The sequence below is a fragment of the Eremothecium gossypii genome, chromosome I, assembly GCF_000091025.4.
Source record: "Eremothecium gossypii ATCC 10895 chromosome I, complete sequence".
In the NCBI taxonomy this organism is placed as follows: Eukaryota; Fungi; Ascomycota; class Saccharomycetes; order Saccharomycetales; family Saccharomycetaceae; genus Eremothecium; species Eremothecium gossypii.
In genome coordinates this window covers 365,849-388,218 of record NC_005782.2, presented here as the reverse complement: position 1 = coordinate 388,218, position 22,370 = coordinate 365,849, and the positions used below count along the sequence as shown (strand labels likewise).

Genomic DNA, 22,370 nt, shown 5'->3' with positions numbered 1-22,370 from the left:
CACCGAAGCTTAAACACTGTTCCCCCGTCTATATCCGTAAATCGTGGCACTTGTGAAATGTCTTACACAAACATGATACAACGTGCCTGCCGCCACGGCGCACGGGGCATCTACCGCGTACATATTCCTCGCGGGTTCCATGTACCTAGTTTTTAAGTTGGCGCCACGGAAGGTTAAAGGCAACGGGCCGTTGCCCGTCTGTGGCACAGACGCCCGCGGAATGGATCTACGGCCGGGGTGGCCTGGGCGGTGACTTGACGGGCCGCAGGGGTAGGACCGGGCGGGCCAGCTGCCGGGCGTACGTAACGGGGCTCGGCCATAGTAACGGAAGGTATCCGCGTGTTTATTCGCGCGACCCTGCAGGGACGCCCGGAGCAACGCAGCGCGGTAGGCAGCCGGGAGCCGCGCGGCGGCTCCCGCAGAAGTCCGTGTGGGTGGGGTCTAGGCGCGTGGCACAAAGCGCCCACAGAGATCAGCTGCAAGAATTCCGCGCATTTTAGCGCCGGCAAGAATTCGCGCATGGGCGCCGGACACAGAACAAAGGACAAAGGCACCGGCGCAGGCAGACATTCTGCAGCGAGCGTTGCCGTACTCGGCAGGTCATTCCTGGGGTCACGCGGTCACGTGTGAGTCACGTGGGCGTCACGTGGGCGTCACGTGTGGGTCACGTGTGGGTGGCGTTGACAAAAGCGCGGCGGCGCGCGGAGGGCAGTGCACAGGGCGAGAGGCAACGATGAGAGCAATGTGGTCGCAAGGGCGCTGGGCCGGAGCGCTGCGGCCGGCGCTGCGGCGCGGGCTGCACGGCGGGCCGCGGGCGCAGTTTCAGAGGACGGCGCTCGCGCGCGCGCCGGCGGGCGGGCGCGGCGACGACGGGCGCAACGACAAGGACGACAAGAACAAGAAGGACGAGGAGCCGGGGTCGGTGGGCGAGTACCTGCGGTCGAAGTCGTTTGCACGCACGGTGTGCTGGACGGTGGGGCTGTCGCTGGCGTTCGAGCTGCTGTCGCGGAGCGGCGAGCAGCCGGAGGAGGCGCTGACGATGCAGGACTTCAAGACGCGGTACCTGGAGAAGGGGCTCGTGAAGAAGCTGTACGTGGTGAACCGGCAGGTGGTGGAGGCGGAGCTGCTGCCGCAGGCCGGGGACGGGCGCGGCGAGGCGTTCGGGCTGGGCATGCGCGGCCCGGTGGTGGGCTTCACGATCGGGTCGGTGGACATCTTCGAGGAGCAGCTCGACCAGGCGCAGGACAAGCTGGGCATCCCGCAGAACGAGCGCATACCCGTCACGTACGTGGAGCGCACGTCCGTGCTACAGGGCGTGATGCCGTTCCTGCCGACGCTGCTGCTGCTGGGCCTGGTGTACTCGATGACGCGGCCCCGCGCGGGCGGCGGTCCGGGCGGCATGGGCGGCCAGGGCGGCATCTTCGGTGTGGGTAAGTCCCGCGCGAAGCTGTTCAACCAGGAGACGGGCGTGAAGATCAAGTTCAAGGATGTGGCGGGGTGCGACGAGGCCAAGATGGAGATAATGGAGTTTGTCGACTTCCTCAAGACGCCGGAGAAGTACCGGGCGCTGGGGGCGCAGATTCCGCGTGGCGCCATTCTGTCCGGGCCGCCCGGGACTGGTAAGACGCTGCTGGCGAAAGCAACGGCCGGCGAAGCCGGCGTGCCCTTCCTGAGCGTTTCGGGCTCCGAATTCGTCGAGATGTTCGTCGGTGTGGGGGCTTCGCGGGTGCGCGACCTATTCGAGAATGCAAGAAAGATGGCTCCTGCGATCATCTTTGTGGATGAAATCGACGCCATCGGGAAGGCGCGTGGGAAGGGCGGTGAGATGGGCGGGTCCAATGATGAGCGCGAGGCGACCCTGAACCAGCTGTTGGTTGAAATGGACGGTTTTACATCCAGGGACCAGATCGTTGTCATCGCCGGTACCAACCGCCCTGATGTGCTGGATCCTGCCCTGCTTCGTCCTGGGCGTTTCGACAGACACATCCAGGTCGATGCGCCCGATGTGGAGGGCAGAAAGGCCATCTACAAGGTGCACCTTTCAAAACTAAACCTGGATCCATCCCTGAAAACTACCCCCGACACGCTGGACAACTTTGCCGGCAAACTGGCAGCATTGACCCCTGGTTTTGCCGGTGCGGACATCTCCAACGCCTGCAATGAGGCAGCCTTGATTGCGGCGCGTCACAATGACGCGTTTGTCGAGTTCAGGCACTTTGACCAGGCCATAGAGAGGGTGATTGCGGGCTTGGAGAAGAAGAGCCGTGTGCTAAACCCAGAGGAAAAGAAAACAGTCGCATACCACGAAGCTGGTCACGCCATTTGTGGTTGGTTCCTAGAACATGCTGATCCGCTCTTGAAGGTGACGATCATTCCTCGGGGGCAAGGTGCACTCGGGTACGCGCAATACTTGCCTGATGAACAATACCTAACGAGCGAAGAGAGATTCAGACATCGCATGATAATGGCCCTCGGCGGAAGAGTCTCGGAAGAGCTACATTTCCGCTACGTCACTAGTGGTGCCCACGACGATTTCAAGAAAGTCACGGGGATGGCGCGTTCCATGGTCAAATCTCTGGGGATGTCTCGCAAAGTCGGTTATGTCGCTTACGAACAGGACGACAACGGCGGGCTGGTGGTCAGAAAACCCTTCAGTGAAAAGACGGCCAGACTCATTGATCTCGAGGTCAAAAGGCTTGTGGATGAGGCGCATGCCAGCTGCAAGCAACTGCTGACGGAGCATCTGGCTGAGGTGGACAAGGTTGCCAAACTGCTGCTCGACAAGGAAGTTCTCACACGAGAAGATATGATCCATCTGCTTGGCCCAAGACCCTTCCCAGAGAAACACGAATCGTTCGAAAAGTACCTAGACCCGAAGAAACCAGCATCTGGTGAAAGTCAGCCCGCGACCTGACCGCCCTCGATCTATATACAGATATATCACGTGTATTCATGTCTGAATATACATTTTGAACAAGATGGAATAACATGTATATAGCAAAGCAAATACTACATTATATTATCGTTACCTTCACGGCCCGCAGCCACGACGTGAAGCTCAAAAGGTTTCATCGTCGGTAATAAGGTTATGCAGGACCTGTCCCTCCACACAGTTTTCCATCCTCGTCCCCGCCTCCACGTCGTACTCTTCGTTGCCGTCGGCGCCGTTGGCCACCTCGAACCCCTCCTCCGTAGAATACAGTATCTGGCTGACCTTCCCCAACAGGCGGTTCAGCTCCTGCGGGTCGTCGTTGTATACTCCTTCCTTGAACAGGTCTTGCGTGGACTGGACCAGTATCTCGATGTCCCGCAGCTTGCCGAAGTAGAAGTCGCGCTCACGCTCCATCAGGCTCATCGCGTCCTGGTACTGCACCATCTCCTGTGTCAGCTTGTTTATCTTGTGCTCGGCCGCGCTCAGCTCGCCCTGCAGCGCGGCAACCTGCTCGCCCGCGCCCGCAGTCGCCGTCCCGCGCGCAGGCGCGCCGCCCGACGGCACCCGCGTCGCAACCGCTCCACCCGCCCCGCCCGCGGCCGCCCGCGCTTTCTGTAGCGGCCGCGGCGCTGCCGCCGTGCCCGTAGCCGCAAACGTCGCCAGGCTACGCCGCTTGGGCGCGTGTGACGGCGGCGCCTGCGCGGGTGCCCGCATGCTCACAGGCCTCACGCTCTTCCGCCGGGACTCCGGGTCGTACGGCGACTCGTCTTTATTCTGGATCCAGAACCGCCGCATCCACTGCAGAAACTCCAGGTTGTCCTGGAACCGGCATTTGATCAGGCGGTCCACAAACACTGTCTTCTCGATCTTGTGCTTCGTGAAGCAGCTCTGCAGGATCTTGAAGTTCGTCAGCGACTCGTACTCCGCCCGCGCGTCGAACTTCACCCTGTGCATGGGCAGGTCCCCGTAGATCGAGTCCATGATCTGGCAGTACGCTGCGCCTGTCCCGCACTGCTCCACCTTCGTGTAGTCCAACCTCAGCAGGTCGTTCAGCCACCCCAATAGCTCCGTACGCGATTCTCCCATCCCAGACATCACTATGCGCTTCTCTCAATCGTCTCTGGTCGTGCCTCGTTGCGTGGCACCTGTGCTTCAGTGTTCAATACTTAGCAAACTTAAACTATATGGTTTTTTCCACTGTATTACTGGTGAACGAAGTGCTTAATCGCCATCGGCTGAGACTAAGAGCTGGAGTACGGAGTTGATAGCGACTTAGCTGTGAGATAGCAGATAGCCAAGGCGGCAATGGCCCTCTCGAATGAGGTTTCGCCGTTAGACATCACGTCGACGAACATCAAGCATGTCAATCGAATGTTTCAGGAGATGGAAGTGAGAATGGCACATTTGCAAAGGCAAGTGGACAGCCTGAGGGTGCGGGTACGACGGGAGCATACGAAGCGCAAGCGGCTGGAGCTGAGGCTGGTCAGCAGGTTTGGGGAGCTTGCGCGGAGGGTGGCGGAGAGCGGCAGCAGTGCAGAGGAGGAGGACGAGGGCGTGGGGCCGCTGGGGCGGCCGCTGGACATGTTTGAGGACATGCTGCGGGAGCGGGACGCCGGTGGAAGCGAGCGGGAGGGCGAGCGGCTGCCACGGCGGCGCGGCGGGATGCTGGACGGGCTGATGGGCGCGCAGGAGGAGCTAGCGGGTGAGGCGCCCGGGCAGGTGCTGGTGGACACGCAGCACCCACACGAGGACCTGGCGGCGCTGATCAACGACGCGCTGAACGGGTGCAATGGGTCCAAGCGGCGCAGTCTGTCGAACGAGTTTGCGGCGCGCAGGCGGCAGCCGTCGGTGGGGTCTCAGACGCGACTGCCGATCTTCCCGATCAAGCCGGCGGCGCCCAGCGCGGCGCTGGAGACCTCCCGGCGCTACGACGAGGAAGACATCAAGCTTAAGTACGGTGTGTCCTTCTCCGAGAAGTACTCCAAGGTGTCCGAGATCTGGAACGACTACGTCAAGGCCAGTGACAAGGGCATCTCGATTCGCTCGCTGGAGGCCTCGTTCTCGAACAAATGGCGCGCGAACATGAAGAAGAGTGTCAAAAAGAAGTATAACCGCCGTCTCATCGTGGTGCGCGCCATCGAGACCGGCATCAAGCGCGGGCGCACCCAGGAGGAGTGCATCGAGATACTCGACGCCTTCCTGCGCCAGAACAACAAGACAGTGTCGCACTTCTACAAGAAATCAAACCTACCAAAGGAACTCGTGTAGCCAATATGTCACATGAGCGCGCTGATAATGCCATTATGTCACTATAACTCATCCTGCAGGCAATATGGACCCCATCTGGTCCCTATTGTACCTGCTGAACTTTTATCGGAACCCTCTATCGACAGAATTCAGGATGAGAATCATGCAATGTACTCTGAACCTACTGTCGCTGGCGCCGGTACGTTTTCTAGCCAATGGGCTGCGAAAATGGTAGCAAGGCATCTCTTCAACCTCATCACAGTGGCTAAATTTGAATTACAAAATGAAAGGAACAGATCTTTGCCAGTTTTCAAGATCTGATTTACTTATGTGTAGCGAGGATTCCTGTGCGTTTGCCTTCGCCGTTTTTCCAGCCATCTAAGGGAACTTTTAGACAACCTTGTACGGAATTTACGTCGGGGCAGAGATGGGCATCCATTGCATATAAGCTATACATAATAATGGGGATTTCTTTTTTTCTGAATTGGGTTCTCTTTCCCAGCGATGTGGCCATCGCCATCGGCACAGCGATCCTCCGGCGACAGTAGGGCATACTGCAGAGACAGCCCAATGCAAAACAGGGATTATGGATGCGTGACTAGGCGCGGCAACCTGCGAACAGAGAACGCAGTTCTGTATGCGGTCCGAGTGCCATATCGGCCTGGTATGCTGCAGGCTGGAGACTGGTCCGCCTTCGGCCGTCAATGGCCTAATTTTGTACAGGCAAAAGCCACACACATTCGCACTCTGCCAAAAAGTGCCGACTTCCCAAGTCTAACGGCACTGGGGCCAGGTATCGATTCAAGGACTAGACGCTAGCCGCGGGTACCAGGCAAACCAGTAACCTGTGCTCGCAAAGAGGGGATGAGCCTCAGAATGGGGCCGGCCGTGCACAGGAAACGGCGGTAGAACAATCCTCGATGTCCAAAGCGGACGCCAGTCTTCCGCACATACGTATCACCCTCAGACCTCCTTCATATCGGATTTGCTGAATTGGATCCGCAGCGGTTTGCCAAAAAAGGATTCGTCCTTCAATGAGATCATTGCCAGGTTGGCCTCGTCCACTGTGCTGAGCACCACGAATGCCTGCCCTCGCAACTTCGGACTCATCGCTATTCTCAGCACCTCGCCAAACGTAGAAAACAGCAAGTAAAGGTTTGTCCTCAATGTGCTAATCTTAACTTGGTCGTTCAGGTTGCTGATATACAGCGTACTTCTCGGCATGCCAGGCTCATCGGCTGTAGGTGACGGACGCACCCCATCGCGGCCCTCGACTCTTTTTTTTTTGGTCACGGGTTCCTCGGTCATCCCTCCAAGACGGTTCCTTGCTCCTTGATTCCCACCACGTCTACTTGCTGTAGGTTCTGCAATTGTTCAGAAGATCAAAGTACGGAGAATTGACGGTAGGCGATGCGTATGTGAAGCGCAAAGAGCGCCCTTTGTCGTTATACACGATTGACGTTAGGCATGTCAACTGGTGAACTATAAATCATTAACGAATTGGTTAGGTTTGCATCCATGGTGCTTACTACCTCATCCGGCGGGCATGAGATGCTTGGGGGCCACTGCTCTGCAAGAAACCCCAATTATGGCGGCGCTCACTTTGCCATGGATACAGCATCGAGGAAGCCATTCATGAAAACGTCAGGAACGCCAGGGCCAGAGCTGAAAGCCATACCACCGAGGGATATACGGTGCCCATATTCGCTTTGTATTTTTCCGCGTAGGACGGTTTCCCACTGGTTGTATCCCACGTGGAAATGGGGAATACAGTTCTTTGCCAGTGTGACACTCCAGTGGGCAGCAGCCAGATCAGCTTCGGATATGTGCAAATGGCGCTTGAAAACATTCTTGATATTCTGTATGATTCCATCTTCGGAAGGGGGGTTCTGCAAGTCTTGCTGTGAAAAATAGTGGCCCCCCATCATCGCTGTCATCTTTGTATATTGGCCCTGCGCGAAGCGGTCGGTGGATGGTGCAAACAGCGGCGTGTAGCTCCGCTCCACCACCGAATCAAAAATCACGCCGAGCAGCTTGTGGGGGTTTGGAATGGAGATCGGCGCCAGGTATCCGAAGCTGTGGTAATCAGCGATGACATCTTTTTTGGGAAGGTAGAAGTTAACGACTGCTATGGTGTTGGCAGAAGCACGCTCTAGGTGGCTCGAGATGGACTGCTCGGAGAGCATCCGTTTGATAGACATTGGGCTGACTGCTAGGCGAACGTGGTCAATGCCCGTGTAACGCGTGCCGTCCTTCGCTACAACCTCTATCTTGCCGTCTTTCGCTGGGGAGACGGCGCTCACGAGTTTCCCGGTACAGATCTCCACGTTTGGCATTCCGCTAAGTTCTTTTAGGATTAGCCGGGGCAGGAATTCCATTCCGCCTTTGAAACCCAAAATCGGGAACTGGCTTAGAGTCTTCTTCAGCTGGAGCAACTCTTCCTTGTCTCTACCAAATGTCTCTTGGTATTTGTCAAGTGATAGAGACAGTGCGGGCTTCTTAAAGATCCCGGATATGCCAGCCCTGATGAATGATGAGTGCTCCTGTTCCATCTCGTAAAACCGGCGCGCGATCCGCTGCGCGCTAAGTAGCTGAATGTCATCGCCGTATATGCCGTGGAAAAGCGAGCTCAAAAGGTTGTTGGGCACTTGTGCGTTCCCAAATCGCCGCACAAAAAGATCAAACGCAGATTCATCGGCACTTGATTCCGGTCGAGTACGTCTAAATGGCTCCCCTAATATTCCTCTTACGAGGCCATCGCTCAGCGGGTTCTGCATGAATTTGCGAAATGTCTTCCAAGAGTTCGGCAACTGCAGCAGTTCGCCCTTATGATCCAGCAGAAACTTCCGGTTCGCAGGACTATCCTTCGCTATCCCGTAAATTGATTGGGATTCGCCTAGCTGGCGCACTAGATCCATAATGATCACGGCGCTGTCCGAAACCCCGCGCAGGGTTCGAGGGCCTTTCTCCAAGTTTACCACACTGCCATCAGGAAGGGAGGTTGGTTTGGAAACAATGCTCCCGCGACAATTCTGCCTGGTCTCCAGCAGCTTCACCTTTATATCTGGTCTCAATCTAGAAAGAAAATATGCATATGAGAGACCACCTATACCTCCCCCAACTACCAGAACCTTGCTACCTGCCTGAAGCACGGATGCTGGGACTGGCATAGTTGCAGTATTCCTTACAGAGCGAGACTTGAGTAAGTTCGCTGTTCCAAGTTCGCTGCTTATAAACTTTTGACATCTAAAAGATGCACACCATTTTTTCCCGGGATATGAATTACTTCGTATAGAGAAGATGAGTAAAGTGATTAAATGAGCTGTACGGTAAGTAAGCTTGGGCGCGTGTTACTATTAGTAAGGCTGCGATGATTGGATATCTTCGACCTACGCTAGATATACGGCGTAAAAATCACACTACTTAGAGAGTTCAGACTTAGCTGAAGCGGTGGAACAACTAAAAGAAGTTACCTAGCGCTTAATACCTAGTGCACGCTCCTTGGATTGGCGGATAGAGCTTAGGCGCCATGAGTCTTGATCCTTGGAGAATCTATTGTGCAATGGCACAATCTTTAGACGCTTCTGCTTTTCGCCGGAAGGATCAGAGAGTTTGTAGAAATGAGGTGCATTTTCCATTAACCACTTAGGATCTATTAGCGTCACTTGCGACATATATTCCTTGGAAGTCAGGACCAGACTGTGATATATGACATAGTCACATTCCTTTCCAAAAAGGCAACTGGAGGGGTGGATGCTGACGGCAGTCTCATCCACTATGGTCTTGTAGCCCACTTGTGGGTCCCGCTTAGCCGCATTTCGGAAGAAGCCGGATACCAGCGTTTTTCTAATCAGGTCAACATTGCCATGACAGCTTCTTATAGGTAAGTCTAAGTTTTTGAATATCCGCTTGAGTTGTTCTTTCACGTCTTTCGCGCGCCTGAGATGGCGTTCATGCAGGAAGTTCTCAGCACAGAAAGACTTCGAGAAATTGTTTTCTTGCCACCGATTATAGATGTTGAGCAGAGTCAAGTGATCTCCGAAGGGATGGTGGAACCGTGCTTTTCGATTATCTGCTTCCTGGATTTTGTCCTTAGGCCGGTAAAAAACGTTCTGTACCGACAGCATTGCAATAATGGTCAGGATTTCGTCGGAACAACCCTGTTCTACGGAAGCAATCAGCGACTTTGAAAGGGCCGGCTCCATCGGAAACTGGGACATTCTTTTCCCAAGCTGTGTCAGGTACCCGTCTTCGTCCAGTGCTTGCAAATTGTATAGCGCTTCCAGCGCGTGCACCATAGACGACCGAGGGGGCGGGTCCATGAAATCAAAATTCAGTAGGTCATTAATGCCCATGGCCTTGAGCATGAGAATTGTGTGCTCCAAGTTCTGTCGCTGGATTTCTGGTACCGAATTCGGAACCATTTCCCGGTGGAAGGCAGCCTCTGTGAACAACCGATAACACTTGCCAGGACCTGTCCGACCAGCTCTTCCCTTACGTTGATCCGCCTGAGACTGGGATATGGGAGATACAACCAATTGTTCTATACCAATCTTCGGGTTATAAATATTGAGCTTCGCATAACCGGGGTCCACCACGTAGTAAATACCGTCGATCGTAATGGATGTTTCTGCAATGTTTGTTGCAAAGATCACCTTTCTGGAACCTTTTGGGGTAGGCTCAAATATCTTGGACTGAACTTCGCTGGGAAGTGCAGAATATACCGGAAGTATCAGCAGTTCTTGAATTGTCTCTTTCAGGGCTTGTACTCGTTCATAAAGGATTTCGCAACATGCATCGATTTCCTCCTGACCAGTCAGGAACACTAGTATATCACCCGGGCTTTCATTTATATGGATCTCCATCACTGTATCAAGAGCAGCTTCAATGTAGTCTAGTTGAGGAGTTTCTGAGTAAATAACGTCAACTGGGAACGTTTTACCGCTGATCTTGATGACAGGACAATCAAGAAAATACTTGGAGAACTTCTCTGAGTCAAGTGTCGCAGATGTCACTATCACGCGAAGATCTGGACGTTTCAAGGCAGCTTGCTTCAAAAGGGAAAAGAGAACATCAGTAGAAACGGTACGCTCATGCGCTTCATCAAGCATAATAACGGAATATCTGGACATAGTTGGGTCAAGTAAAGCCTCTACTTGTAACATACCGTCCGTCATATATTTAATCCTGGTTTTACGGGAAGTTTGATCTTCAAATCGAATTGTGTATCCCACATCTTCACCCAACTTACAACCCATTTCTTCTGACACTCTTTTAGCAACCGATACTGCTGCCACACGACGTGGTTGTGTACATCCGATCATTCCACCTACTGAAAATCCTTCCTCATCCAAATATTGAGTTATTTGTGTGGTTTTGCCGGAACCTGTCTCACCGACAATGACCAAAAACTGGTTATCTCTAATTGCACTGACCAAAGTTTCACGCATTTTAAACACAGGCAACGATTCCCTTTGCTGTTTTATTGATAGATTGGTCCTCTTGCCATAGGTCACCTTTTCGGCCATCCGTTTCCGTTCCCAAGCGGTAAGGGCCCGTTGTTTATCTTCGAACGCTTTCTTTTTATGCCCAGAATCATCCAGTTCTCTGAGTAATCTTTCCTTCTTATCGGTACTTTTCTGGAGGGCTAGCTTCTCTTGCCGATGTTCTTGCAGCAGTTTCGACCCTGTCATGGCCGTGTTATTTAGAGATCCCTTTGGCAGCTTCACAATTGTGGGGAGTTCGGGTTTCTTAGCTGTTGCTGTGTGTCCCGACAGGAACTTCGGCTCATGCTCCGTATTCAGTTCTACATCTATCAGTTCATCACTCTCATTACTATGCTTGCTCCCAGCGACCTGGGTCTGTTGTTGCAGGTGACTGAGTTCTTCCTTGAGTTCTGGGTAGTCATCTATGGACGAAACGCCGCTTTGTATCATTTGCCGTATCTCCCATCTTTCAGGCGAGCTAAGCTGACGACGATATACTGTACGCTCGTCAGATCTGCCGCGATTGACAGTGGCAGTCTGCCCGGTAGCTTGATCGACTTCCCTCATACTCAAAGAAAGTTTCCCGTTATCCTGCACCTTGGTTATCTTGACATATACGTGATCACCAACGGAAACCACATCGTTAGGAGACCCCACTCTACTGTGAGATAGTTGCGAAATGTGTATGAGGCCTTCACAGCTGCGTTTAGTTCCCAATACCCTCGCAAAACATCCGAACGGCTTGATGTTGCGAATAACTGCGCGGTAGATTTTTCCCTCAATGGGCGTGACATCCAACTCCGGCTCCATGAAGCCCTCGCCTCTAATGTCATCCCACCTAGCCTCTCGATTCGGCAGGCAGAGTGCTGAGACGTCCGCCTTGGGCGCTTCGGTCTTCTCCCCCGTGGGACAAGTCTGCCTCAGAAGCTTGTGGATCTTGAATATCGAAGCCGAACTCAGCCCACTGTCTATCTCGGAGAGTTTTTCATGAAATTTGGTCAGTGACTTGTGCTTCGAGTAGATGTCTGCAACATACTCGGCGACCACCGGGTCGTCCACGCCAAGCTCCGCCTTCAGCAGCTGTTGTAGCTCGTTTGTCGTACCACTTGCATCGCCATCGCCTGGTATCTGCCCTTTGTGTTTCTCTATGCAGCAGTATAGCTCATCGGTACGCGCTTCATCGATTCCCACATCTAGATCCAGAAGCTGTTTCTTAAAGCTTTGGATGTCATCGCTCTGCGCATAAATGTTTAAAACAAACTCTGACACCACAGTGTCATCTATGTCCAGTATCCTGAGTATTTCCTTCTCTACGGCCGACATGCAATACGATGGTCAGACAGCGCATAGGGTGGGATTTATATGGCATCCGTGATGGTATATGTCCAGAAGCTGCTCAACATTGGGACGCCAGAATTGCATGTCCGTCGTACATAATTATTTAGCATATTACCAGTGTAGCATGCTCAGAGAGATCAGGACAGGGTGCAAAATGCATCTTAGACTCTTGTAATATACAGTTACTATATGTTATCGTGTGTGAAATCATTATTTTGCTCGATAGTTAGAAATCCTCAACATCTCTGATGCCGTCCTTGTCCACAACTTTGACCAGTACGCCCTTGAAGTCGATCGGCATTCTCCGCTGCAATTCCTCCACACATAGCTTTAATAGCTTCAGACCCTCCTCAGTAGTCATGTCAGGGCGGTAGTGGTGGTCCAGCAGGGAGAAGGTGTAGAACCCTGAGTATCCATGCGCGGCATATGGCAGCTCCACCTTCGTGCCTAGGTAGTCAATCTGGTATAGCTCGGGCTTTTCCGCACGCGTGTCGTAGCCGCCAATTAGGACGTTCACCTGGAACGGCTTACGCGAGCGCAGCGACTTCGCAAGCTCGCTGCGCACGTAGCTGGCCTGCGCCTGTGGCGACAGCTCGTAATTTTCCCTGATCATGTACAGCTGCATATTCGCCTGTATGTATTCGGAGAATTGGACTGCATCGCCCGGTTCGCCGCTGAAGGACATCAGCGAATGAGGGGATAGCTGCCTGGTCTTATCGTCATCTGCCTTCAGCACCGATATACCACGCGTCACGGCCTTCGAAGTGGCCAGAATGACCGAGTCCTGTACTCTAATACCCAGTATAATGTCCATGGGGCTAGTGGGGCACCTATATGGGGGTCTGAAGTCTGTATTGGACTAAGGTAGCGCCTATCTTTATCTGGTTCTTGGAGTTTAGGTGATCTGGGTTTTTGCCACCGAAAACAATCACTCCAAACGGAATTCATTACCCGGCCAGGGTACTATTCATTGTCACGTGATAGATTGAAGTTATATACTCTGAAATGTCCTCCATTGCATCGTTCTGGCGCGGCTCGCGCCGGCCTAGAATTCAGGGATATCTTCTCCCTCTGGGTGGTTCCGCTTTCGAAACGCCAACTCTGCTTTGACGATGGCGGACACATGCTTGGAAAAGGCGTCTATGTACGGCTGCAGGGAAGTCTGCTCCACCTTGTTACCATTCGACTCCATTTCGTGCTGCAATTGAATCAGCTTTGGAACGCCTGTGGGACTGAAATCTTCTGTTATGGGCACGCAGACATTTCCTGTAGCAGGGTGAATGCAAAATGGCGCTTTCAAAAGATGGATCGTTTGCTTTGTCACTTCTACATCTAGCTTGGGGTAGAGTATAGCTAAAATGAGATCCTCTTTCGCTTCGCGCAGCCGCGCCACATAATCTGGGCGTTTGGCCTGTTTCGTCATGCCGGAGGCCAGTAGGTCTATATCCTTCCACTTTTCCTCGCTGGACCGGCCAGGGTTTTCCTTCCAGTACTTCTTCAGTTGGTCTGCAAGTTGAGCATCTTGGATTGCTGGCAACAGCAATCTTACTGCTGCACTGTCGTCTTGCCAAGGATCCTGTTCACGTAGTATAAAGTCCACAAAGTAGGGCTTGAGAATGTTTAACGAGCGGGCCAAGTGCGGGTGGTATGGCCTCGTGAACGAGATTCTCTTCTCCAGGTTCCGGTCCCTGACTACGTTCATGTAGTCTAAAACGCTTTTCCGCTGCATATCGGACAGCGAGCGTGCTCTGGGATCGCTGATCCAGCAATGCGCACCACGCCTGCCTGAAAACACCCATATGAACTGCTCCAGCCCGAAATCCTCTATCAACGAGGTGTTCATAACTTTCATTGCAAGAAAAATGAACTTCCAGCACTTGTCACAAACCTGCGCGCCAGAACAGCAAGTTCTGAAGTCGTCATAGTCGTCCATGTCAATATCGAAGACAAGTTCTTTCTCCAGGGGCTTCATCTCGGTCTTCAGAACCGAGTCCCGGTCGCGCGGCGGCTTGTTGTATACGGCCCCAATCTCGAATCTATCTGGGTTGGCCTTTTGAATCTGCTGCTTGAATTCCTGTACGCTGCCGAACGAATTGTATCGCTTGTATGCGCCGGACCTGAAGGCCATTGCCAACTCTCGGTTGACCATATCCCTCTGTGGCTTGGGAGAGTGGTTCAGCCAATGAAAGATCGGCCTAAATGGATAGAGATACTGGTAGTAGTATTGCATGTCTGACATGCTAGGGCCGCCATTGCCGCTAGCAGGTACTGATGAAGCTGCAGTAGATGCGACCGACTGGCTATCGGCCTGCGACGTTCTTATAGAGGTCTGTGATCCCTCTTCAGGTGATGACATGTGGGCAATAGAGTTTAAAGCGGTAGAACCTAGTCTCAAGTCCCCTTGTGTGCTTTAGAGAATCTAGCGCACGCGAAGAGCTTTGATCGAGATATGGAAAAGCGAACGCGTTGCCAATTTCGTCAATTATGATATATATCTAAGTACATATATCATCACATTATCACACAGCTACTGTCTGCACTTTGTACCGAATAGGAGCTCCCCATCCCAGTAACTTCGATGGATATATACTGACGTCCTCCACCGTGGCACCACTTCAATAGCTGGTTGTTGTCCTGCTCGCGAACGTAGTAGCCAGATGATGAGCTGACCACCGTGGATTCCGGGGGGAAATGATAATATGGAAGAAAGATCGAGGTGGTGCCCTCAGTTTCGGTGCGAGCAATAATCTCTAGGAAGTAGCGTTTGCGCTCTAGATCGAACTCGGCGGTACTGAACGAACCGTGAATCTTCACTGGATATGGCCTGAGAATGGCATCGAGGGCACGGAAGCCGCTGTAGTCGAGCACGAGCGCGTCGTCGGATAGCCTGGACTCGCAGGTCAAGTGGGACTCGGCACCTACGATGGTGTTGATGCTCGAGTTGGGCATCGCGTCGCCGGTTTTGACAACCACGTCTCTTGGGACTTTCATGGCATACTCCTTGTTCCAGATGGAAAAGTCCTCCCTGTTCCAATTGTCGCCCCAGGTAGTGTTGTTGATGTATGTGTAGCACCACAACGAGAATGACATGTTGCTTCCCTCTAGCGCAAATCCCAATGCATCATTGGCGCCTATCTGCGAGGAATAGTCGTGGTCCCGGTATGCTTTTTTGCCCTCCATATCATACGGCATCCCGATTTCGGTGAAGAAGATGGGCACACTATCGCCTAGAAATCTCCTTCCCTCAAGCTTCATGGCCCTCAACTGCCGCCTGAAGCACCGCTTAATGTTGGCCTCGCCGAAAACAAGCCCGAATATGGGACTTAGGTATTTCCCGCGCATGAATCCAAAAGTGTCCACATTATACCGCCTGTTCCATGATTTAAACATTAGCGACATCCCATCGTAGAAATGGCAGGCGTATACCGTACGTTTGTCGATAATGTCGGAACCAATTAGGTAGGGCGGCTCCTGAAGCACAGGAGGTTCCAAAAATAGTAAACTATCAGGGTCCAGCTCTCTGTATTGGTTCCGGTAGCGAACATAAAAGTCAAGGAATAGTTTGTTGGTGAAATATGACATACTGGTCTCCTCGCCAGTGCTGGGACATTTAGAGAAGTACCCTGGAAGTAGAAGAACCGGCTTGCTGCTTTTTGACTCAATGTCCCACACGCCATGCAAGCGCCATATGCACCCTGGCGCCCAATCATCAGGTCTTGTCCATCCATAGGCCCGGTCTAGCTCCAGTCGCTCTGTTGCGTCCAACCAGGCAGATTTCCCCTTGGGATCAACAAATGATTTTCCTATTTTCCGCGCACCGATCAACGAGATATCATAGGAATCAATGTTGCAGGCAAATCCCTCACCGAGTATGAAGCTCTGGTATGCTGTTGGCGTTGTTCCTTTCATTAACTGCCGGTCCCTGGGCAGTTCCCTTAAGTTTGGATGATCGAGATATCCACAATTTGGCTCATTCATCGTCTCCAATCCAATGATGCAGTTTTCTTCGAACAACTCAGGCGCGTTGTCCTGAATGTACTTGTAGAACGTCATTACGGCTTTCAAGAAGTGCCCCTGGAGGTAGTCTTGAATATTTCTACCATTAATTACACATTTAGGGGCAAATAACTTGCCGCTAAAAAAGAGAGTGAACATAGTCTGGCAGGCTAGGCGGTAATAGTTTGTGGACCAAATCATTTCTGGATACTGTGCTTTTTCCGCCTGCGTCTCTGAATCGATATAGTAGTTGTGCAATATGGCAGCCTCAGTAGCTAGGAACCTCTTCGGCTGAAAGCCTGCGCAATGCAACGTCCATAATGGCGCTCCTGATCCCCCAGAAAAGCGAGACCACACGTCCTGGTGGGGGTCTAGGTATACGTACATGCCGCCCGCCTCCTTGATCTTTTTAAGCACCATCACCGTGTACTTCATGTATTCCTCATCGTATATCCCTGGGCCGCCATGCTCCAAGGCCTCCCAGGTGAACAAATAACGGATACAATTATAGCCCAATGCCTTTAGCCTGATCATATGCTCCTCTATTTCCTTTGGATCCAACCTTTCGTTGACAAAGGAGACATTTGTGGCCCCATCCCAAAACTCATCATCAACCGGCATATTCGTGGGTATACGAGGCTGTTGTGGAAATTTAACACTAGGGTCCAAGTTGACGCCCCGCAACTGGACTACATTCCCCTCATAATCAGTAAACTCACCTTGTTGTGAGATATAAATCTTTCCTAGCATTCAGACCACTGCTACGCTGATTTTATGATGGTTATTGGCGACCAGTCATTACAACTCACCATCATGAGTATAAGTATTTATTAGGTCGTTTGAAAAGTTGTCGTTAAAATATGTACTTTAATTTAGTATGCCGTCGCTTGTCTGAGGGGGATTACTAAATCAGAAAGTTTCTGCAAAAAATAACTCCGATACCGGGAGTCGAACCCGGGTCTCCACGGTGAAAGCGAGGTGTGATAGCCGTTACACTATATCGGAAACTGTTGGAAAGATCTGCCGGTAATGGGAATATTACGATCACGGATCTGCAAGAGTGTACATGCGCCTGGAATCAGTGCGGGGTGATCGCTGCAAGCGACATATACAGTAATAGTACCCGAAATTGGTAGTTTTGCAGCCTAAGTTATGGCTTCCATATTAGAAACTGCAATGCTGCACTGGGAGGAAAGTGCACTCAAAAAGCATCCCTATCTGTGTCGGAACTGGTCCGGGATTTGAGAACAAAGTGCGGCGCCTAGTACCCGCATCTGGCGGCATGGATCCATAAACTGCCAGTATGCACTCTGCTCAGACACGGCAGTAAAATATCCAAGATTTAGAGGCCAACTGGCTAGATCTTTGTCCCCCAGTCGAGCACTTACCAATACAGGTCTTCACGTGACGTATGTAGGCTCCTCAACAATTGAATCTTTTAGTGAGTCTTTGAATTGTATTACGGCTTTTAGTGTCCATCGGTTTCCTAAAGCTTAGTAAGAGTTGCAAAGCGCATTAATTCCGAGAAAATAGTGGGCGGTACCGTCTTTGAGTGGCGCAGAACTATACGCCTCAGGCTAAAGGTGCCTATCCGTTCAGCGCATGCAGGCCCCATATTCTTCCCGAGATAGCAGGCATCGGTATGTACTCACGAGTCTTTTGGCACTCGAATGAAAGGCCAATCACCTTCCATGCAAATTACGAACATCTACTAGTACTTGCTCAATAAATAGTCCAGGACGAGCGTCTCGGGCGCAGGGGCCCTAAAAGGCGCCTTACGACTTTCGCTCCGGCTTCGCTGGAGAGTGTTGCTTGTCCGACTTTGAGCCGTCTTCATCCTCATCCAACGTTATATCATCGACAATATTAGAAGAAGAGCGCAGCTTGGCCTCTTCTTCCTCCTTTTTAATCATTTCTTCTTGCTCCTTCAAAACGTTCAACTTAAACTCATTGTCGTCGGTAGACGGAATATACTCCTCTTCCACCTCAGGCTGCTCCGCTGTGAGTTGCGTGGCTAAAATACCCTCTGTGGCATCTTGGTGCTCCACCGATTTAGCACCTTCATAGGCTTTTGCTGTAGACTCGTCAGCTACAGGCGCAGCTACCTTCTGTTCTTTGGATTCCGATACATCCAATTTTGCAACGTTGTATACCGGATCTGGGATCGAGCTCAACACCTGTAAGATGGCGTCGTAGTAAATATCTAGAGGCTTTGCCAGTTTCTCAGATAACCCGGTTGCTGTTTCTAGTGATATTTGATTGGCCGACTCATTCTTCGCACCTTCGAACGTATAAGCGCTAGAGAGAATGAGCAACACACTCGGAATCCGCTGTCTGAGGCGCAATTCCAACCACACATTCATTTTGTCCACCAAATCTTCCCTAGAAACACCGAAGGCTTTGATCCCGCGCGAAGCGGCGGCACTATAGAGCTCCTCTGTACTCAGTGACTCAACACCTTCGTAGTCTATCTTCTTATCGTCTTCCATGATGCTCTTCAATTTATAACGGATTTGGTACCTAAGCATGTTGTCAGTGCCAAAAGGCCGCAAGGACATATACTTCGCCATGGCAACCAATTGCGGCCTGGAGAGATTGTCTAGCACAGTGTCGTTCTTGAACATTTTGGAGATGGACAAAATCTCTTCATGGGTAAAAACACTGGTCTTGCCATCCTTAGGGGAGTTCACCTTCTGGAAGAAGCTCAGAAACTTTTTGCGCTTCTCTGAACCTTCTACCGAGTTATAATTGATCAATGAGGACTCCTCTAGTGTCTCCTGCAAAAAGTTGGACGTCTTGCGCCGCACCTCCTCTAGCTTAACTCTCTTCTGTTGTCTCTCCGTCCCAGAAACATATGTGGATGGCAGCATGTTGGGGAAAAGCTTAAGCGCGAAGGGCAGCAACAACTCTGCAAACGGAATAATCAGGAAGGCAGAAAAGGGCACCAACCGGAAGACATCGCCCATAGACCGCTTCAGCTGGTTTGTTTCGCGTCGTGAAAGCTCATACCCCTTCGCAAACTTCACCAGCAGCTTAAACGAGATCTTGAGCTCGTACCCCAGTAGCTTGGTGCCATTCACGTAATGGCGAACTTCGTGTTTCACCCGCGCCCATAGCGGGTCTTTGGCGCTTTTCTTTGGTACCTTCGGCTTGTCCTCAGAATCCTGTTTCTTCGGGAGGTCACTCACCTTCCGGTCGTCATGCAGGCGCCGTACAAATGACATGCTGCCCAACTCACATGGACTCTGCGGCTGTGGCGCCCGCCAGACGCCTGCCGCCGCAATATGTCCCATCCGGGCCCTGGCAGCCGAACCTTGAAGCCCAATGCCTGGCACCAGCACTCTTCTGACTAGCATGCTGCTGATGTGTCCAGAGAAATTGAAGTCCTTGCACCGGTTCCTGATGCTCACAACAAGAACGTCCTCGCTCGTCACGACTACTTATAGGCGATGATGATTCCTTAACTTGTCATCGAACGCCGGTGCCGGGACGGCGGGAGGGGGGGGGCACTTGACCGGGTAACACCACATTGAGCGATATTTGCGGCTTAGTTCAGGCACGTGATAGTAGAACAAAGCTGCCGCCGCTAACCGCACAGCAGGTATCGTAGGCTATAAAGAAGCGTTAATAGTGTGGCTGTTGCCACAATCAGAAGGCTAGATCTGTGTGGGTCTGCAGGTTTTCGTCGAAGCAATGATGGTGACGCCGCCAACAAGCAAAGGGATTGCAACGAAACCACCACGTCATCGCCGCAGCGCGTGCTAATCACGCATGGTCTTAACTGAGCTCACACGTCTCAGAAACATAATTACGGGCGTGTGGCGTAGTTGGTAGCGCGCTCCCTTAGCATGGGAGAGGTCATCGGTTCGATTCCGGTCTCGTCCAGATTATTTTTGCCAGTGTTGCGCAGTGGGCCTCAGTCACCTGACGTACTGACGCGCCACGAGACTGTGCACTCGCTATTGATTCAGGCGCGCTACTCCCATTGTCTCAGTAGCGCAATGTACGCATGGTACTTCCACATCTGCGTTGGCCACAAAAGTTGCCGGCATGTTATTCTAAGCAAGGTAGAGTATTCCTGCGGCTTACTGCGCCAGAAATCCGTGTCTTAATCCTTGCTCTTTCAGCTGCGAGCTAATCGAAGAGCGTCGGCCGCTCTTGAAATAGGCGCCACCAAGTAGGCAACGGAGCAGCATTCAAGAAAGCGTTTTGGGTTGATATAACCATCTGTGTCGTCAAGTGCGTCACCCCTCTCCTTACTTCATCCACAATGTCGTCGGCCCTTGGTCACGTGAGTTGGCTTTCGTTACAGTAAAGGCTTTTCCGTCGTTCTTTGGGTGCCGAATGTCCTTACCCGGAGCGCCGCAGGCGATATTAAGGGTCTATATATGGCGCGCTCCCGCCCACCCTCCTTGCTCACCGGAGCCCAGCCACCGTAGCCATGAAAGAGGAGCCGCTATTCTTGAGGCATCTGCTGACAGTCACATACATTTTGGTCTTCCTGCGGTTCCTGCGGGACCAGTCGCTGCTGAACGCCCTGCTAGCGGTGCAGGTGGTGTCGCTGACCAAGTTCACGGCCAACATCCTGAGCACTTACTTCGACGCAGACACGCCACCAGAATCGGCGCCCGCGCTCAAGAAGCTGCTGGCCAAGGCGCTGTACGTGCTGCAGCTGTTCTTCGTGCTGCAGACGGCACACACCTTGGCGTACCATGCCATGTTGGACCTGGACGCGGATGTGTGCCGCTGGGTTTACGGCTACCTGTTCACGGACCTGCTCGGAGAGTTCGACTGCAAGAGCCGAGGGCGCTCCATGCTATTCGTGCTGGACGCGCTGCTGCTGCTGTGCCAGCTGCAGCTGGCGACGTGCAGGCTGGTCCTGCTGAAGGATGGCCGCCGGGTGACCATAGAGCATTTTTCTGTGGAGGAACACGGGATACTGTCGATTTTGATGATACAGGCGTTTCGGTTGCGGGCGTCCGACTGGGAGATCGCCATCACGACGCCGTTGCGGAGTTGCGGGGAAGCTTCGGGCAGGAGCGCAGGTCGGAGCACGGTTTCCAGTGGAGAGGACGCCAGCGACGTGAGTCAGGGTAACAGCACTGCATACTATGGCAGCACCCAGTAGGGTAACGGGGTGAGGAGCTTGCATGGGGTCAAATTAGCATATTGCATCTGGACGTAGGCGACCAGTGTTGGGTTGTCCTGTGGACTTGTAAGGCGGGGAAGTGGTGTCTGATGGCCAAGAAGGACAAGCGGCAGTCGCCGCAGACTCGAGTCGACGATGACGGCGTGCTGCAAATAGCTCCTCCGCGGACTGTGGGCAACAAGGAGCAGCTGCAGCGGGCCAACTACCTGCTGCAGCTGGCGGCGCTGCACACAATGCAGAACAAAAGTGACCAGTGGCAGGCGCTGCCCCGCGCGTACCTCGGGACTTTGGATCTGATCCAAAAGAAGACGAAGATTGCGCTGACGCCCGCGCTGAAACGGACTGTCTGCAAGGGCTGCCGGCGCCTCCTCGTGCCGTACCGCACAGTGACGTCGCGCGTACAGAACGAGTCGCGCCTGGGGCGCGAGAACCCGCGCGGCGACGTGCTGGTCCAGACGTGTCTGTGCGGGCGCGCGAAGCGCTTCCCCTTTGGCAAGGACACCAGCTACAAAACCTACACCGAGAGGGACGGCACGCTGCTGGACATGTCGGGCACATAACACATAGAGCCATCGCTTATGGCTATCCCGCTACGGAGTATATAGCACTGCACAAAAGTACATATGCGCACGACACTACAAAAAGCCGTCCGGGCCCGCGGCGCGCGACAGCGCCCGCTGCCGCTCGCGCTCTTGCAGCTCCGCCGCCTTGCGCACCTCGGGGTATATGCGGTAGCCCCGGTTGCGCTCCTTATCGAACCACGAGAACTTCCAGCTCAGCTCGTGCGCCAGCAGCTCCCCGAACCCCAGCATCAGCCCGTTCAGGAACGGCAGCAGCAGGTTGATCGAGCACGATCCCGCCACCGACAGCAGCCTGCCGAAGCTGATGCCCCCCGTGCGCTCCACCAGCTGCCCGCTGGTGCCCGCACTCGTAGTCGTGGAAAGATCCGTGTACGCAGTCCCGCGCGACCCGAAGTCCCCGTCCAGGGAGTCCTCGATCGGTAGGCGGATGGCGCCAGATTTTTTGGTGGCCTCGTCGCCGGCGCTTGCGAGGAGTGCCGCGTGCGCCTCCTCCGCAATGTTGCCCAAGATCTCCTCCGCCATATTCGGCTGTTCGCAATAGCTCTTGCTTACTGGCCAGCGTGTTGCGCTGAGGTAAGTCTCTGCTGTCGACGCCCACCTCTTGACCGCCGATGGCATCGCCTGATGCCCCCACGTGACCA

At 53.1% G+C, this 22,370-nt stretch overlaps 13 protein-coding genes and 2 non-coding genes across 15 annotated transcripts; 5 read left to right on the top strand and 10 right to left on the bottom strand.

Moving 5' to 3' along the window:
* Positions 1-733: 733 nt before the first annotated feature.
* AFG3 (AAA family ATPase AFG3) lies at positions 734-2,914 on the top strand (the record flags this gene model as incomplete). The annotated part of the gene is made up of 1 exon (NM_207919.2): positions 734-2,914. The coding sequence occupies one exon, from the start codon at positions 734-736 to the stop codon at positions 2,912-2,914; it is 2,181 nt and encodes a 726-aa protein (NP_982566.2).
* Positions 2,915-3,058: 144 nt separating this feature from the next.
* Positions 3,059-4,027, bottom strand: BIM1 (microtubule-binding protein BIM1; the record flags this gene model as incomplete). Its single annotated transcript, NM_207918.1, has 1 exon — positions 3,059-4,027. The coding sequence occupies one exon, from the start codon at positions 4,025-4,027 to the stop codon at positions 3,059-3,061; it is 969 nt and encodes a 322-aa protein (NP_982565.1).
* Positions 4,028-4,237: 210 nt separating this feature from the next.
* AGOS_AAR023C (transcription activator GCR1-like domain-containing protein) lies at positions 4,238-5,200 on the top strand (the record flags this gene model as incomplete). Its single annotated transcript, NM_207917.1, has 1 exon — positions 4,238-5,200. One exon carries the CDS (start codon positions 4,238-4,240, stop codon positions 5,198-5,200), a length of 963 nt encoding a protein of 320 aa, NP_982564.1.
* Positions 5,201-6,142: 942 nt separating this feature from the next.
* On the bottom strand, positions 6,143-6,487 carry MSL1 (U2 snRNP complex subunit MSL1; the record flags this gene model as incomplete). Its single annotated transcript, NM_207916.1, has 1 exon — positions 6,143-6,487. One exon carries the CDS (start codon positions 6,485-6,487, stop codon positions 6,143-6,145), a length of 345 nt encoding a protein of 114 aa, NP_982563.1.
* A 290-nt stretch (positions 6,488-6,777) lies between these two features.
* On the bottom strand, positions 6,778-8,349 carry HEM14 (oxygen-dependent protoporphyrinogen oxidase; the record flags this gene model as incomplete). Its single annotated transcript, NM_207915.2, has 1 exon — positions 6,778-8,349. One exon carries the CDS (start codon positions 8,347-8,349, stop codon positions 6,778-6,780), a length of 1,572 nt encoding a protein of 523 aa, NP_982562.2.
* Positions 8,350-8,652: 303 nt separating this feature from the next.
* PRP22 (DEAH-box ATP-dependent RNA helicase PRP22) lies at positions 8,653-11,988 on the bottom strand (the record flags this gene model as incomplete). The annotated part of the gene is made up of 1 exon (NM_207914.2): positions 8,653-11,988. The coding sequence occupies one exon, from the start codon at positions 11,986-11,988 to the stop codon at positions 8,653-8,655; it is 3,336 nt and encodes a 1,111-aa protein (NP_982561.2).
* Positions 11,989-12,229: 241 nt separating this feature from the next.
* On the bottom strand, positions 12,230-12,817 carry PRE1 (proteasome core particle subunit beta 4; the record flags this gene model as incomplete). The annotated part of the gene is made up of 1 exon (NM_207913.2): positions 12,230-12,817. One exon carries the CDS (start codon positions 12,815-12,817, stop codon positions 12,230-12,232), a length of 588 nt encoding a protein of 195 aa, NP_982560.1.
* Positions 12,818-13,048: 231 nt separating this feature from the next.
* Positions 13,049-14,359, bottom strand: PRI1 (DNA primase subunit PRI1; the record flags this gene model as incomplete). The annotated part of the gene is made up of 1 exon (NM_207912.1): positions 13,049-14,359. The coding sequence occupies one exon, from the start codon at positions 14,357-14,359 to the stop codon at positions 13,049-13,051; it is 1,311 nt and encodes a 436-aa protein (NP_982559.1).
* A 155-nt stretch (positions 14,360-14,514) lies between these two features.
* Positions 14,515-16,749, bottom strand: EGH1 (hydrolase; the record flags this gene model as incomplete). Its single annotated transcript, NM_207911.1, has 1 exon — positions 14,515-16,749. One exon carries the CDS (start codon positions 16,747-16,749, stop codon positions 14,515-14,517), a length of 2,235 nt encoding a protein of 744 aa, NP_982558.1.
* Positions 16,750-16,932: 183 nt separating this feature from the next.
* On the bottom strand, positions 16,933-17,004 carry AGOS_t0015. The gene has a single exon. It is a non-coding gene; the product is annotated as a tRNA-Glu (tRNA).
* A 770-nt stretch (positions 17,005-17,774) lies between these two features.
* On the bottom strand, positions 17,775-19,355 carry MDM38 (ribosome-binding protein MDM38; the record flags this gene model as incomplete). The annotated part of the gene is made up of 1 exon (NM_207910.1): positions 17,775-19,355. One exon carries the CDS (start codon positions 19,353-19,355, stop codon positions 17,775-17,777), a length of 1,581 nt encoding a protein of 526 aa, NP_982557.1.
* Positions 19,356-19,811: 456 nt separating this feature from the next.
* AGOS_t0014 lies at positions 19,812-19,884 on the top strand. Its single transcript has one exon. It is a non-coding gene; the product is annotated as a tRNA-Ala (tRNA).
* A 556-nt stretch (positions 19,885-20,440) lies between these two features.
* On the top strand, positions 20,441-21,127 carry VLD1 (Vld1p; the record flags this gene model as incomplete). The annotated part of the gene is made up of 1 exon (NM_207909.1): positions 20,441-21,127. One exon carries the CDS (start codon positions 20,441-20,443, stop codon positions 21,125-21,127), a length of 687 nt encoding a protein of 228 aa, NP_982556.1.
* Positions 21,128-21,237: 110 nt separating this feature from the next.
* RPR2 (ribonuclease P protein subunit RPR2) lies at positions 21,238-21,708 on the top strand (the record flags this gene model as incomplete). Its single annotated transcript, NM_207908.1, has 1 exon — positions 21,238-21,708. One exon carries the CDS (start codon positions 21,238-21,240, stop codon positions 21,706-21,708), a length of 471 nt encoding a protein of 156 aa, NP_982555.1.
* Positions 21,709-21,783: 75 nt separating this feature from the next.
* Positions 21,784-22,251, bottom strand: MIM1 (Mim1p; the record flags this gene model as incomplete). Its single annotated transcript, NM_207907.2, has 1 exon — positions 21,784-22,251. The coding sequence occupies one exon, from the start codon at positions 22,249-22,251 to the stop codon at positions 21,784-21,786; it is 468 nt and encodes a 155-aa protein (NP_982554.2).
* Between the last annotated feature and the right edge of the window lie 119 nt (positions 22,252-22,370).